The sequence below is a fragment of the Colobus angolensis genome, unplaced genomic scaffold (assembly GCF_000951035.1).
Source record: "Colobus angolensis palliatus isolate OR3802 unplaced genomic scaffold, Cang.pa_1.0 Scaffold692, whole genome shotgun sequence".
Taxonomy (NCBI): Eukaryota; Metazoa; Chordata; class Mammalia; order Primates; family Cercopithecidae; genus Colobus; species Colobus angolensis.
Window position 1 is genome coordinate 66,267 of NW_012120621.1, and position 14,560 is coordinate 80,826.

General features: G+C 40.0%; 1 protein-coding gene across 2 annotated transcripts in view; it reads left to right on the forward strand.

Annotated features, from left to right (window-relative positions):
- ZC3H7A (zinc finger CCCH-type containing 7A) overlaps nucleotides 1–14,560 on the forward strand; it is a 54,766-nt gene that overhangs the window by 36,014 nt on the left and 4,192 nt on the right. For both annotated transcript variants that reach the window (XM_011926550.1, XM_011926549.1), the window contains 11 exons: nucleotides 684–748; nucleotides 1,274–1,460; nucleotides 2,550–2,711; nucleotides 4,429–4,625; nucleotides 4,961–5,061; nucleotides 6,337–6,518; nucleotides 7,267–7,343; nucleotides 7,980–8,113; nucleotides 8,512–8,617; nucleotides 11,474–11,582; nucleotides 13,320–13,453. In XM_011926550.1, coding sequence (XP_011781940.1) covers nucleotides 684–748; nucleotides 1,274–1,460; nucleotides 2,550–2,711; nucleotides 4,429–4,625; nucleotides 4,961–5,061; nucleotides 6,337–6,518; nucleotides 7,267–7,343; nucleotides 7,980–8,113; nucleotides 8,512–8,617; nucleotides 11,474–11,582; nucleotides 13,320–13,453 — 1,454 coding nt within the window. The remainder of the gene's footprint in view (nucleotides 1–683; nucleotides 749–1,273; nucleotides 1,461–2,549; nucleotides 2,712–4,428; nucleotides 4,626–4,960; nucleotides 5,062–6,336; nucleotides 6,519–7,266; nucleotides 7,344–7,979; nucleotides 8,114–8,511; nucleotides 8,618–11,473; nucleotides 11,583–13,319; nucleotides 13,454–14,560) is intronic.

Genomic DNA, 14,560 nt, shown 5'->3' on the forward strand with positions numbered 1-14,560 from the left:
AAAAAAAAACAAGAGAAAGTAATTGAAAACTTCACTGATTTTTTTTTTTTTTTAATGTTATGGTCAGTTCCTGCTTCATTTTTTTTGAGACAGTCTCACTCTGTTGCCCAGGCTGGAGTGCAGTGGTGAGATCTTGGTTCACTGCAACCTCTGCCTCTTGGGTTCAAGCGATTCTCCTGTCTCAGCCTCCTGAGTAGCTGGGATTACAGGTGCCTGCCATCACACCTGGCAATTTTTTTTTGTATTTTCAGTAGAGAAGGGGTTTCACCATGTTGGCCAGGCTGGTCTCAAACTCCTGACCTCCTGTGATCTGCCCACTTCGGCCTCCTAAAGTGCTGGGATTGCCAGATGTGAGCCACTGCACCCAGCCCCATATTTTCAAAGGTTCCCATTTTTGAATATAAAGAATTTTCTTGGTGTTTTTAGTAGTTGTAATTGGTGGGCCCTGCCTTAGTTTATTTCTCTGAAAATAGGTTTTTATTTAAATTTGACTATGCCCTTGGTTTCTAGAGGAAAGCAAAGACTCTAGAGCCCTCTTTGGGTGTCAACACTGAGCAACAAAATTTCTAGAATTGGGATGGGAGAATAGCGTGGGAGGCCATAGCCAGTAAGCTACTAAGCCCTGATGTTCTTATTACATGATCAGAATGAAAAGGTCTGTTGAAGTTTTTTTATTATTTTAGATCTGTCCACCTCAACTTCTAGAGAGGGAACACCGCTTAACAACAGTAATTCTTCCCTTTTACTTGTAAGTGCCACTTCCTCTTTTGTAAATACATCGCTTGAATTGAAAATAGTTACTTAAGTAACTGAGTTATTTGGATGAACATGACAGTCTCCCTTAAATTTTGTGGGTGCTGTAGGAAATTGTGTTAAAGTAAGACTTCTGGAACATCTAGTAATAATGGCTCTATGTTTAAGACTTGATCTGTCATAGCAAATTAATCAGTATTGCAGACAGTGTAAGAGGCTTTAGTACAGCATAAACAAATCAAGGAAATATAAGATCAAGGCATGTAAAGCGTGTGTACTTTTGCCGTAGAACTTATTATAATATGGAGGATCAAAAAAGTGGGGGGGTGCCTAGAAACCAAAAGAGAGAAAAATGTAGAAAGAGACAGTTTTTAAGATAGAAGAGCATTAAGGATGGAGTAGTACTGACCTCAGTTTATGAAGATTATCTTATTTTTCAGATGCATTCAGTTCCTTTCTTCAGTGATAATGCAATATTTGTTGGCTGTTTTTTTTTTTTTTTTTCTTATTTTTCTTGCAGATGAATGGACCAGGTAGTTTGTTTGCCTCGGAGAATTTCCTGGGAATTTCAAGTCAGCCTAGAAATGACTTCGGAAACTTTTTTGGAAGTGCAGTTACCAAACCATCTTCATCAGTGACTCCAAGACATCCCCTTGAAGGAACCCATGAATTGAGACAAGCTTGCCAGATCTGTTTTATAAAATCAGGTCAGGACCAAACAAACACGCAGAGAGTATTAAACTACTTGTTTGTAACCTTGAAAGTTGTTAGGAATTTGTAAATACATGTGAACAACGTCAGTTATTATGGTTCTTCAATCCCCGTTTTGAATTCTTCCTAAACAAGTAGCAGTTGGCCGGGCGCGGTGGCTCAAGCCTGTAATCCCAGCACTTTGGGAGGCCGAGACGGGTGGATCACGAAGTCAGGAGATCGAGACCATCCTGAGCTACACGGTGAAACCCCGTCTCTACTAAAAAATACAAAAAAACTAGCCGGGCGAGATGGCGGGCGCCTGTAGTCCCAGCTACTCGGGAGGCTGAGGCAGGAGAATGGCGTAAACCCGGGAGGCGGAGCTTGCAGTGAGCCGAGATCGCGCCACTGCACTCCAGCCTGGGCGACAGAGCTAGACTCCGTCTCCAAAAAAAAAAAAAACAAGTAGCAGTTACTGACTGAGTGCCTTTGGAGGGTAATAGGATAAATCTCTGCTTTTACTTGATGTGATTTTATTTATAGAATCATGTAGAATAGAATATTTACCTATTTTTGGAAGCTTATTAAAATTTTAATGAAACTCATGTTCTCAGTATATGCTTCAGAAGTTGATTATTTTCAAATAGAGCAAGGACTCGAAAACAGCATTATAAGACCAGTATACAATACAGTGTATATGAAAATTAAATACTTTGATAGATTGTTTCATATCTTTACCTTAAATCAAGTGACATAAACACAGTTTATTCTGATCTGGAGTCAACTTCATTTTCTTTCTTAGTTTAACAGTGTTCTTTACTTTTATAAGCCGTCAAAATTCCTCTCCAGATTATTTCCCTAAGGTTAAGTAAGGGTATTTTTTTTTTGGCAGGAGTGGAGTTGAATAGAACATTGTGTTGTCTGATAAAATATAAAAGGCAAAAATCTACCTTAGTAGCCTACTTACATTTTAGGGTTGTGGAAGTGGGATTTCTATGGGAATTTAATAATTGATGTTCATCTGTTTATGTCTGCTTGTAAATTTACTTGTAAAATGAAATGATATTTTTTGTGCATATGAACAATCCTCTTTACATCTTTTTCAGGCCCTAAGTTAATGGATTTCACTTACCATGCTAATATAGATCATAAGTGTAAGAAAGATATTTTAATCGGTAGGATAAAGAATGTTGAAGATAAATCATGGAAAAAAATACGTCCAAGACCAACAAAAACAAATTATGAAGGACCATATTATATATGTAAAGGTATATACTGTAATAACTTAATTAGTATACATTACATAAATGATGAACTACAGTCATGCTTAGCTTAATGACAGGGATACATTCTGAGAAATGTATTTGTGTAAGGTTTACTTAAACAAACCTCAACGGTGTAGCCAACAACGCACCTAGCCTATCCATGACATAGTCAATGGCTCCTAAACTACAGACTTTTACAGCATGTTACTGTACTGAATACTGAGGCTACTCTAACGCAACAGTATCTGTGTATCTAAACGTAGAAAAGGTACAGAAAAAACGCGGTATTAATCTTATGGGACCACCATTATACATACAGTCTGTAGTTGACTGAAATGTCAGTATGTGGTATAGGACTGTGCTTGCTACATTTATTATAACATCTATTAATATATAATTTATTCCATTATGTTATTATAATGGTATTGACTGTTATAAAAAATGTTTAGAGCTAATAGCAAGTTCCTTGGATTGAGATGTTAATATGTTTTATATTATTTTTTACTGTTGTTTTTAACTTTTTCTTTTTTGAGACAGTCTCACTCTGTCATCCAGGCTGGAGTGCAGTGGCTCAATGTCGACTCACTGCAACCTCTGCCTTCTGGGTTCAAGCAGTTCTCCTGCCTCAGCCTCCCAAGTAGCTGGGATTACAGGCATCCGCCGATACACCTGGCTAATTTTTGTATTTTTAGTAGAGACAGGGTTTCGCTATGTTGCCTAGGCTGGTTTCAAATTCCTGGCCTCAAGTTATCTGCCCACCTGGGCTTCCCAGAGTGTTAGGATTACAGGCGTCAGCCACTGTACTGGCCAAGGTTTTATTTTATTTATTTATTTCTTAATTTTTTGTGACAGAGTCTCGCTGTCTCCCAGGCTGGCGTGCACAGGCGCAATCTCGGCTCCCTGCAACCTCTGCTTCCCAGGTTCAAGCAATTTTCTCATGACTCAGCTACCGAATAGCTGGAATTCCAGGCGTGTGCCACCCAGCCCCACTAATTTTTGTATTTTTTAGTAGAGATGGGTTTCATCATGTTGGTTAGGCTCGTTTTGAAGTCCTGGCCTCAAATGATCTGCCTGCCTCGGCCTCCCAAAATGTTGGGATTACAGGTATGAGCCACTATACCTGGCCTATGACCAGGTTTTAAACAGAAGACTGTCTCAAACCTTAAGTTCTCTCTAAACAGAATGAAAACCCTGAGCTAAGGCTTTGAAAAGTGTTTAAGATGCTTTTGAGAGAACTTGGTATTTTCATGATTGTCAAACAAGTTTGTGTGAGTGAGCTTAGAATGTGCCTAAATGATTTTTTTTTTTAACTGAGGTGTATTCCATGAGAGTATCAAGGCTCTTCTCACAGTCTGTAATAAAAATAATTAAGGCTTGTGGTACTTCTCTTTTTTAGAGTTGATATCATCCATCCCCTGATAATAATATGCATATCATTGTTTGAGACTGTCCATGAATTGTTATACAAGTTCAAATGATGCCCTAAATGTTACTTATATTCATTGGCTTTAAGGAAACAATTAACATCATTTTTTTGTTTGTTTGTTTTGACACTGGGACTTGCTCTATTGCCCAGGCTGGAGTGCAGTGGCAAGATCATTGCTTACCGCAGCCTCGAACTCCTGGGGTCAAGGGATCCTCCCACCTCAGCCTCCCAAGTAGCTGGGAGTATAGGCCAATTGCCATGTTTTCATTGTCTTTCCATTCCCTGTTTTTCTAGATGTTGCTGCTGAGGAGGAATGTAGATATTCAGGCCACTGCACATTTGCTTATTGCCAAGAGGAGATAGATGTGTGGACACTGGAGCGGAAAGGGGCATTCAGCCGCGAGGCTTTCTTTGGCGGCAATGGAAAGATTAACCTTACTGTGTTCAAACTTCTCCAGGAGCATCTTGGAGAATTTATATTCCTTTGTGAGGTGCGTTCTCCAAAACTTACTTTCACTGTAAAGTTGAATTTGCAAGCCCAGTGGTATTGTCCTGACATGTGATAAAACATTCACTCAGTAAATGAATAAATATTCACTTATTTATATGATAAATAATATCTCATGTGTGAATAAAATATTTCTCTGGTCCTGCCATGTGATAAAACATTCATTCAGTAAATGATAGTTACTATTGTTACCAAAAAGAATATTAAACCTTCATATTAAGTATTAATTTTGTAATGATATTGAAACTAGGACAATATTCTGGGTACAAAATTTATATTTTGTATTTTTTTTTGATAATCTTTCTCTCTCTATTCCAGAAATGTTTTGATCATAAGCCTAGAATGATAAGTAAAAGAAATAAAGATAATTCTACTGCTTGTTCTCACCCGGTTACAAAGCATGAGTTTGAAGACAATAAGTATGTTGATAGTTTCTAATTTCTGTAATGACAAAATAGATTCTTTTTCTGGATCTAAATAAAAACTAGTAGTAGTGTCTGTCCAGGCATTGCTCTTTCATCATTTGTTGTTACTCTGAAGAACAATGACGAAATTTTAAAATGTCTTTTAGTAGATTTGGCTGGGAAGTGAATAGTTAACTAAATATATTATGTAAAACAGAAAAGCATTATTGATGTATAGTTTCTCATGACATGGATTTAGGTATTTTATGGCTTAAAATATAAGCATCCCCTCCAATTAATTCAACAATTGCATATAGTGATTTGGTTTTTTTGTTTGTTTTTTTTGAGAGAGAGTCTTGCTTTGTCACCGAGGCTGAAGTGCAGTGGCATGATCTTGGCTCACAGCAAGTTCTGCCTCCCAGATTCAAGAGATTCTCTTGCCTCAGCCTCTCAAGTAGCTGGGATTATAGACACTCACCACCAGGCCTGGCTAAGTTTTTATATTTTTTTTTTTGAGATGAAGTCTTGTTCTGTTTCCAAGGCTGGAGTGCAGTGGCGCGATCTCAGCTCACTGCAACCTCCGCCTCCCGGGTTCAAGCGATTCTTCTGCCTCAGCCGCTCCAGTAGCTGGGATTACAGGTGCACGCCACCACACCCGGCTAATTTTTGCATTTTTAGTAGAGACAGGGTTTTACCATGTCGGCTGGGCTGGTCTCGAACTCCTGACCGCAAGTTATCCACCCATTTTGGCTTCCCAAAGTGCTGGGATTACAGGAGCGAGCCATCATGCCTGGCCAATTTTTTGTATTTTTAGTAGTGACAGGATTTCAACGTGTTGGCCAGGCTGGTTTTGAACTCCTGACCTCAGGTGATCCACCCACCTTGGCGTCCCAAAGTGCTGGGATTACAGGTATGAGCCACTGTGCCCGGCCCCCATGATTTTTTTTTTTTTTCTGATAAAAATTTAAAATGTGGGGCCAGGTGCAGTGGCTTATGCCTGTAATCCCAACACTTCGGAGGCCGAGGCGGGCAGATCACAAGGTAAGGAGATCGAGACCATCCTAGCTAACATGGTGAAACCCCGTCTCTACTAAAAATACAAAAAATTAGCCGGGCATGGTGGCGGGTGCCTGTAGTCCATGCCACTGCACTCCAGCCTGGGCGACAGAGCAAGACTCTGCCTCGAAAAAAAAAAATTTTTTTTTAAATGTATTGTAAGTGTAGAACTTATATATATATTTGAAAAATCTGTGGCAGAACAATATTAAAATGTCACTGTTTTCATCTTAGGTGCCTTGTCCACATTTTGCGAGAGACAACAGTAAAATACTCCAAAATACGTTCTTTTCATGGTCAGTGTCAGCTTGATTTATGTCGACATGAGGTTCGATATGGCTGTTTAAGGGAAGATGAGTGCTTTTATGCCCATAGTCTTGTGGAACTGAAAGTGTGGATAATGCAAAATGAAACAGGTAGGTTTGTGTGTGACTGAGAAGTATGTCTCCTCAAAAGCAGACAGGGTTTAACAAAACAGTAATTTGGGCCTGGCGTGGTGGCTCATGACTGTAATCCCACTACTTTGGGAGACTGAGACAGATGGATCACTTGAGGCCAGGAGTTTAAGACCAGCCTGACCAGTACTGTGAAATCCCCATCTCTACAAAAAATACAAAAATTAATCAGGCGTGGTGGCGGGCGCCTGTAATCCCAGCTACCTGGGAGGCTGAGGCATGAGAACTGCTTGAACCTGGGAGGCAGATGTTGCAGTAGGCCAAGATCATGCCACTACACCCCAGCCTGGGTGATAAAGTGGATAAAGTGAGACTGTCTCCAAAAAAAAAGAAAAAAGAAAGGAATTTGGAAATTTGGAGACCTACCTTTCTCCATCAACCAGATGTGGTGACACTATTGATTTTGTCCTGAGCTTTAAACTTTTGATTTTTAGAGTTGCCTATTTTGAGTGTGTTCTCATGTCATTAATTACTGATACGAGTTGATACATGCAGTTGTTGGGAGGAAAGATTCCTCAGGAGGCACAAAGAGCTGTATTTGTGTATATTCCATTTCCAAAAAGAGTAACGTGGTATTCATCCTTGCTGATGGATTAGGATGTATGAGAATAGTTTGGAAGCTGAAGGTTCTCCATGTCTAACTGCACCCAGATTGGTGGGCTGTTGCTCTTATAGATATAATTTAAAGGAAGGCTTGTACATTCCCCAGGTATCTCACATGATGCTATTGCTCAAGAATCTAAACGATATTGGCAGAATTTGGAAGCAAATGTACCTGGAGCACAGGTATTTTTCTCTTGTGTACTTTCTGCATTTGGTGTCCTTTCTGGAATTGCCTAATAGATGTTGGTTGTTGGTGGATGCAGTTAACACTTACAGTCCGGTTACTTTCTTAATGTTCATTCAGGTGAGTCATTCTTATGAGAAAAAACAATTTGCATTTTAGTTGATTATCATAAAAAAATTATGCATCCCACAATGCCTGCCAAGAGTGGAGGACACTGTTTTCTTATTTAGTTTAATTGACAAAACACCTGGAGTTCTGGGCTTTATGGATTCTTGGAGTAAGGCAGGGGTAGATTATTTTTATAATTTAGCTTTCCACCTGGCATCTCTCGCTTTTCCATTGCTCTCCCCTCAACACCCCTGACCCAAATACAACAATTCCAGTCATCGGTTTCAAAGATGAGTTTCATAAATTAAAGTTTGGCATCTATAATCTACTTTTATGATATTCTCTTACATTTGGGGGAAGAATTAGAGATTTAGTTATCAGATATAATGGTCAAGTCATCCCCTCAGATAAAAATGGGAAATTGTATATTGTTGTGAAAAAAATGCATGTTGATTTAGTATTTTGTCATCAGAAAACTGGTTTTCTGTTAAAAAAAAAAATTAAAACGAATCTTTTAATTGTTTAAGGTACTTGGTAATCAAATGATACCTGGATTTCTTAATATGAAGATAAAGTTTGTGTGCGCCCAGTGTCTGAGAAACGGTCAAGTCATTGAACCAGATAAAAACAGAAAATATTGTAGTGCAAAAGCAAGGCATTCGTAAGTATTGTGTGTGGAAACAATTCCTATTTTGTAATTTTCTGTTTCATAGGTATAAAATCATACACATAAGAAAAAAGTTTAAGGCTTTGAAGAGAGGAGAGAAAAATAGATAATTTACGGTAATTACAAACACAAGGGAAGAGATTTTTAGGACCTAGTAGATAAGAATTCAAAAGTAGTGTTTTTTTCCTGTATTTTATCAATTCTTTGTTTAGAGTTCATAGGGAATGTTTGTAAATGACAATAGGAAGTGAAAATACAGAATCATAAGGTATTTATAAAAGCATGGAGAAAAAAATTCTCTGGTTCCTCAGGTACAAACTTTGTGCCTCTCCGTTTGTGTTATGTCTTTTGCTTGTGTGTCTTTGTTTTTTTCTGAACTCCATTTTTCTTAGGTGGACCAAAGACCGGCGTGCCATGAGAGTGATGTCTATTGAACGTAAGAAGTGGATGAACATCCGTCCTCTCCCCACAAAGAAACAAATGCCTTTACAGTTTGATGTACATACGTAATTTTTAAGCCACTTTTTTTTAAATTAGGCATTTCAAATCATTAGAAAATAGTAGTAATTCAGATTGAAACTCAAGCCCTTTAAATAGTATTCGTCAGTAATAATGCTATTTAAATGGTTCCTCTTTGGTTTTCCTTCCTCTTTAGTATATGTATGGTTCCATAGCAGTTTTCATATTGATTGTAATTTTATTAGTTATTTGGAAAAAGTAAATAGATAGTGGATCTGAGGAAGAGTTATGGGGACAATGTAACTTATTTTTTAGATGAATTACTTTGGGGAGGGAATGAAAGCAAATTTTATTTAATCGTGATTTCTTTGGTTTGATACCAGACCCAAGGTTTTCAGTATTATGAATGCTGTTGATGAGTTTGTTTTTATCATGCCTTGTCTCTTTCACTGCAGCAAGAGATACGTAGCTACGAGATACCTCACTTTATAGGACTTTCTAAAAGTAACCCAAAGGAAAATGTTCAATGTTAGAGGAACATGTTCTTCAAAAACTAGAAAATACTAGACTAACTGAAAGTTAGGATAGTATTTCATTCACATATTTCATCTTGGTACACTGTAGCACCTTACCTGATCTTGAAGATGGTTGTCCGAGCAAACCACTTGAGTTGTCCTAGACTTTCTTCTTCACAAGAGAGAGGGTCTGGAGAGCATCTAGAGGCACTTCACATGTGCGTTAGCAAACAGGGACACTTGGAGCATCCACAGGTAGTAAGCTGTCTACCCGGATGGAGGAAATACAGAGGGAACCTTTTGCCCATAGAAGCAGGGCAGATGGACTATAGAGTCCTCTTGTAAATGAGGCCTCTCTCTGAACTGCAAGAAAGAGTTGAAGAAGAGGTAGATGCATTTTTCACCACCTACAGTACCTTGCAGTTTTGTAAAACTTACACAAGTAACACAGCCAGTCTTTTTGAGGGGTTGGTGGGTTTGTGTTTTATCTAGAGTGGTTTTAGACTCAGATTTTATCAAAGGGTTATGTAGGAGGGGGAAAGAGGTTTATTTGGAACCCTGATTTCTTGTGGTTTAAAGGATGATGGAGATAATATGTATATCAAGTACTTTGTTAAAATGAGTACAACTGAGAACAACCCTGGTTCCTGAGGCAGCAGCTTAGAGTATTGGTTATTCTTTAATCTTGAACATGGTGTAGTCCTGTGCAACATTACAGTAGCTTATTTCCTCTTTTTCTCCCCCTGCCATACTAGGTATTGCCAAGGGACCTTTTTCTTTTTCTTTCTTTCTGTTTTTTTGGTTGCATTTTTTCTTGCTCTGTCACCCAGGCTGGAATGCAATGGTGCGATCTCCACTCACCACAACCTCCGCCTGCTGGGTTCAAGCCATTCTCCTGCCTCAGCCTCCCAAGTAGCTGGGATTACAGGCATGTGCCACCACGCTCAGCTATTTTTTGTATTTTTTTTTTAGTAGAGATGAGGCTTCATCATGTTGGCCAGGCTGTTCTCGAACTCCTGACCTCAAGTGACCCAGCTGCCTCGGCCTCCCAAAGTGTTGGGATTACAGGCCTGAGTCACCGTGCCCGGCCTGGGACCTTTTTTCTTATAGAAGAAATTATACTGTATGTGTGTATGTGTGTAGATAGTGTGGTGAGGCTTAAAGACAATGGGCTTCAAATGAAGTCTGCCAGAAGGGCCCCAGTCAAGTTATTCAGCCTCAGTTTGCTCATGTGTAACTGGGAATAATTATGTGCAATGGTGTTATGTAAACACCTGGAATGGTGCCCGGCCTTCTCCTTTGCCTGATCTTCTTCCTGCTCCTTATCATTGAGCTTTGAAAGACTATGGTAAATGTTTCCCTAGTAATATAACTAAGTACTTACTGGGGTTTGATGGGGGAAAGTATATGACAATTTTATCCAGTACTGACTTTATGCAGAAGATTTTAAGGGTGGGGTCACTGACATTGGTCCAAGGGAGGAAATGTGCAGTGTTAAGGGGGGTGACCAAGTTTTAGCCAAAACTCTGAAAAACGTGACAGATGCTAAGCATTTAATGTCACGTAAACTAAATAATACAGGGCCAGCTCCTGTTGAAGCACAAACTAAGATAAGCTAATAATTAGTTGTACTAAGATTTATACCTCATACAGAAAAGTAGGTTGATGGTATTCAAGAATGCGCTCTCAGTGATGGAGGTTTTCTTGGTTCCTGGTTCATTATTCTTAGGGAAGTCTGCGTTCTGCTCATCACGATCACTCTATTTTCCTACCAGTATCACTGTATTTACTTTGTTAAATAAAAATACAAATAACTTGAAGAGGTATTATTTGAAAGCTCTGTAACTCCATGGTATGGCTAGTGTGATAACTGTCTTCTGATAATGCATATGTCATGAATTATGGCCAAGGTTAGCGTCCAGTACTGGTTATAAGTAAGTTAAATTTCTGAAGTGTTTTGGCACTGTTCAGTACCCTTGGGAGTAGCCGGCAGTTTCTTTACTGCTTTCAAGTGCTTGATGTGGAGGAATCATTAGTATTGGGCAGGGGAAACAGGAGCTGTCAGACTGAGAGGGCCAAGGATGCTCATTGTGGAGATTAAATGTTCTGAGTGAGTGAGTTTGTAGACATTTTCTTTTAAGAAAATGTTCTATGCTTTACTCTGTTTTGGACATTTTCTTTTGAAAAATTTTGAGATAGAAACCTTAATATCATCTCATATATTTAGGGCATATAGTTAATTTGAATAGAATCAAATTAATCTTTAGAACTTGATGACTAAGTATTAGCATGGATAATAATGCTTCTTTTGCTAAAATGTGAAAATTAGGCAGTTTTACTATGTGTACTGTCTTAATCATATTCCTGTTTTTTTATACAGCTGTGCAACCATATTGCTTCTGGGAAAAAATGTCAATATGTTGGAAACTGTTCCTTTGCTCATAGTCCTGAGGAAAGAGAAGTTTGGACTTACATGAAGGAGAATGGGAGTAAGTTAATCTTTGAGCTGTGTCCTTGAGCTAGCTTGCCTGAAAGTTCCTTTCCTCTCTATAAATATGCCAGCTTCCTGTGAACGCAGAAAGCAGTTTGCATTCTAAACGGTTGCCCCGTTTCTTCAGTAGCTCTGTTGGTGGCGATGCCTGGAAAATGTGGGCACAGCCTCAGTGGGGTAGGATCTGGCATCTGATCTGTGTTTGGTTAGGTCAGATTTGGATATAAATATATAGGTCTGCATCCTTACATGTAATAGATGTATTCCTAAAAAATGGCCTGGGGAAGTTCAGTACTCCCTTGACTGTTTCAATCAGATCATCTGCTCATATTGGAAATCGTTTGCCCTCTGAATTAACCAGGTTAGAACTGGGGTTTTTTTTCAGGGAGGCATTAGTAATCAAACAGGCTCAGAATCAGAGGTCCAAGGGAAGAATGTTTATTTTGGTCAAATTCCAAGTTTATTGTGGGAGCCTTTGAGAGGAGCCGCAGACAGCCTTTCACTTTTGACCATAAAATGTTTTACTACAAGGGTCATTATTCTTTAATCTTAAGTAAACTGATGAAGGGTTTACTGACTGCAGTCTCCGGATTATAGGAACCAACCAGATTTGACTTTTGCCTGCCATGTTTCAACCACATAGATTGTCAGTGGTATGTGGAGGGGATTCCCTCTAGCGATCTTGCTAGGAGTGAGGCCATGCAGTCTGGCCTCACTGGAGATGCCCTTGCATACCAGGCTTTTGCAGTGACCCCTGCCACCACTGGTCTTAAGGAAGAAGAATTTTTAGTTTATCTCTAATCTTTGCCTGATGATACATTGTTAGAAACCATTAGGCAGACAACAAAGCCAAGTTTTGACCAGATCCTCATCACCAGAATTTTTAGCACAGTGGTTCTCAACTGGGAACAAATTTTGCCACTCCCCTTCCTTGGGGACATTTGGCAATGTCTGGAGACATTTTCATTGTCAATGACTGGCAGAAGTTGCTCAGGCATCTAGTGGGTAGAGGCCAGGGATGCTGCTCACCATCCTGTAACGCACAGGGCATGCCCCCAGCAAAGAATTCTCTAGCCAGAATGTCAACCGCATGGAAGTTGAGAAACCTTGGCTTTAGCACTTGGCAATAATGCAGAATACACCTGTTCTTACCATAGGAAGCATCTGGCAGCCGCTGTCCAGGACTTGGTCATGGTTGTCTTGTCAGTTACAGCCCAGCATGTCCACCCTCTGGGACTGTGGCTTGACTGATGGACTCCCATCAGGGTCAGAATCTTGGTCCAGTAGTAGTATGTTTCTCATCTTTCTCAGTAAGCAGTGAGGAGTGTATCAGCTCCAAGTCCCCCAAGCCACGTAAGTAGCCTTGTGTGGTTCTAGCTCTGACACTGAGTGTGGAATGCAGGGCGACAGGCAGTGGTGAGGCTTTTGTGACAATGCCGTTTATAATGGTTTCTGAGTTTTAAACATCCCCAAAGTGTCGTGCAAATGCAAGGAGGGGTTAATTAATCTTGAGAACTAATATTTGCCATCTAAGAGTCCTGAAAGTAGATCTTATGCATGAGAGTTTACCTGCTGCTTGAACTGGGTGATCTCTCCATGTCTAATATAATAGTCTCCTTCAGCCCCCTCGAGTTTCTTTTGAAATGTATGCTGACTGATATAAAACGTGCGCACAGTTGTGTGTATTTAAATGGTGTTTAGTTGCTGCTGCTGAAAGTAATTCATTTTTCTTTAGTACAAGATATGGAGCAATTTTATGAACTATGGCTAAAGAGTCAAAAAAATGAAAAAAGTGAAGATGTAGCCAGTCAGTCAAACAAGGAAAATGGAAAACAAATTCACATGCCAACAGATTATGCTGAAGTTACAGTGAGTACCATGGGTCATTTCCCCCCTTTGCCGAGCCATTGATGGAGCCTTTCTTTTCCTTTTTTTTTTTTTTTGTTTTGCGACAGAGTCTTGCTCTGTCGCCAGGCTGGAATGCAGTGGTGTGATTTTGGCTCACTGCAAACTCTCCTTCCCTGGTTCAAGTGATTCTACTGCCTCAGCCTCCCAAGTAGCTGGGATTACAGGCTCATACCACCACGCCCAGCTAATTTTTGTATTTTTAGTAGAGACGGGTTTCACCATGTTGACCAGGATGGTCTCGATCTCCTGACCTGGTGATCTGCCTGCCTTAGCCTCCCAAAGTGCTGGGATTACAGGTGTGAGCCACCACGCCCGGCCTTTCTTTTCTTTCCCATCTTCTCCAAAACCCGGCTCCATCACTCACTGCTTGCCCTTCTCTGTCCTGTGTCTTCATCTTCTCTCTCTAGTGGTTTCCTGCCACTAGCTAAAGTCTCCTCATGTGAAAAAATCCTTTCTTCAATGCTTCTGACTTTGGAGCCAGAGAATTTTAAGTCCAAGTCCTGGTTTCTCTCCTTACTTGCCTGGCACCCTAGGCAGATTATTTATGTCTCCGAGTGGGGTTCTTCTGATAGACTAGTGAAGTGTGAGGAGTCTGTGACTCTTCCCTAGTGGGAGGCCCCTGCAGGTGGCTCAGGGATGTGGGCTGTCTACCCCGCTGGACCTTACATTCCCCACTTACCGCCTGCAGTCTGGCCTCTCCCTCTATGGTTCTTGGGGACATTAAGTTACCAGTGGTCTGTTAACTGTTTTGGTTTTCCTTTAAAATTTTCAAAAAAGTGAAGAGGATAATATAACAAATATCTTGAGCCCACCATCACAAGTTAACTGATGTTAACAATTTGTTGTAATTACTACTGTAAAATAAAATGCTACAGATAAAGTTAGAACCCCATATGTTACCTTTCCCAGAGGAACGATCCAGTGTGTATTTTTCCAGGCCATGTTTGTTTACCTATGGATGACACATTTATTCTTTTTTTTTTTTTTTTTTTGAGATGGAGTCTCGCTGTCGCCCAGGCTGGAGTGCGGTGGCACGATCTTGGCTCACTGCAACCTCCGCCTCCCAGG